General features: G+C 50.0%; 1 protein-coding gene across 1 annotated transcript in view; it reads right to left on the reverse strand.

Moving 5' to 3' along the window:
* Positions 1-224, reverse strand: part of megf6b (multiple EGF-like-domains 6b) — a 28,143-nt gene that overhangs the window by 1,551 nt on the left and 26,368 nt on the right. The window contains exon 34 of the mRNA XM_017036388.2: positions 34-183. Coding sequence (XP_016891877.2) covers positions 34-183 — 150 coding nt within the window. The remainder of the gene's footprint in view (positions 1-33; positions 184-224) is intronic.

The following is a 224-nucleotide window of genomic DNA, read 5'->3' on the forward strand; positions in this document are numbered from 1 at the left end:
ATGCTTTAACACACACTCATTTGTGGAGGTTTGATGGTTGGTTGTTACCGTGTTCACACAGATGTCCGTAGAAGCCAGGACCACACCGGCATGATCCGCTCACTCTGTCACAGGTGCCGTTGTTCTGACAGTTACATTCCAGACGGCAGTTGGAACCAAATCTGCCTGCAGGGCATTCTGGGAGTCCGAGGAGTAAAAAGACAAAATCAGTCCAGTGGACGAGA

The sequence above is a fragment of the Cynoglossus semilaevis genome, chromosome 11 (assembly GCF_000523025.1).
Source record: "Cynoglossus semilaevis isolate Cse_v1.0 chromosome 11, Cse_v1.0, whole genome shotgun sequence".
Lineage (NCBI taxonomy): Eukaryota > Metazoa > Chordata > Actinopteri > Pleuronectiformes > Cynoglossidae > Cynoglossus > Cynoglossus semilaevis.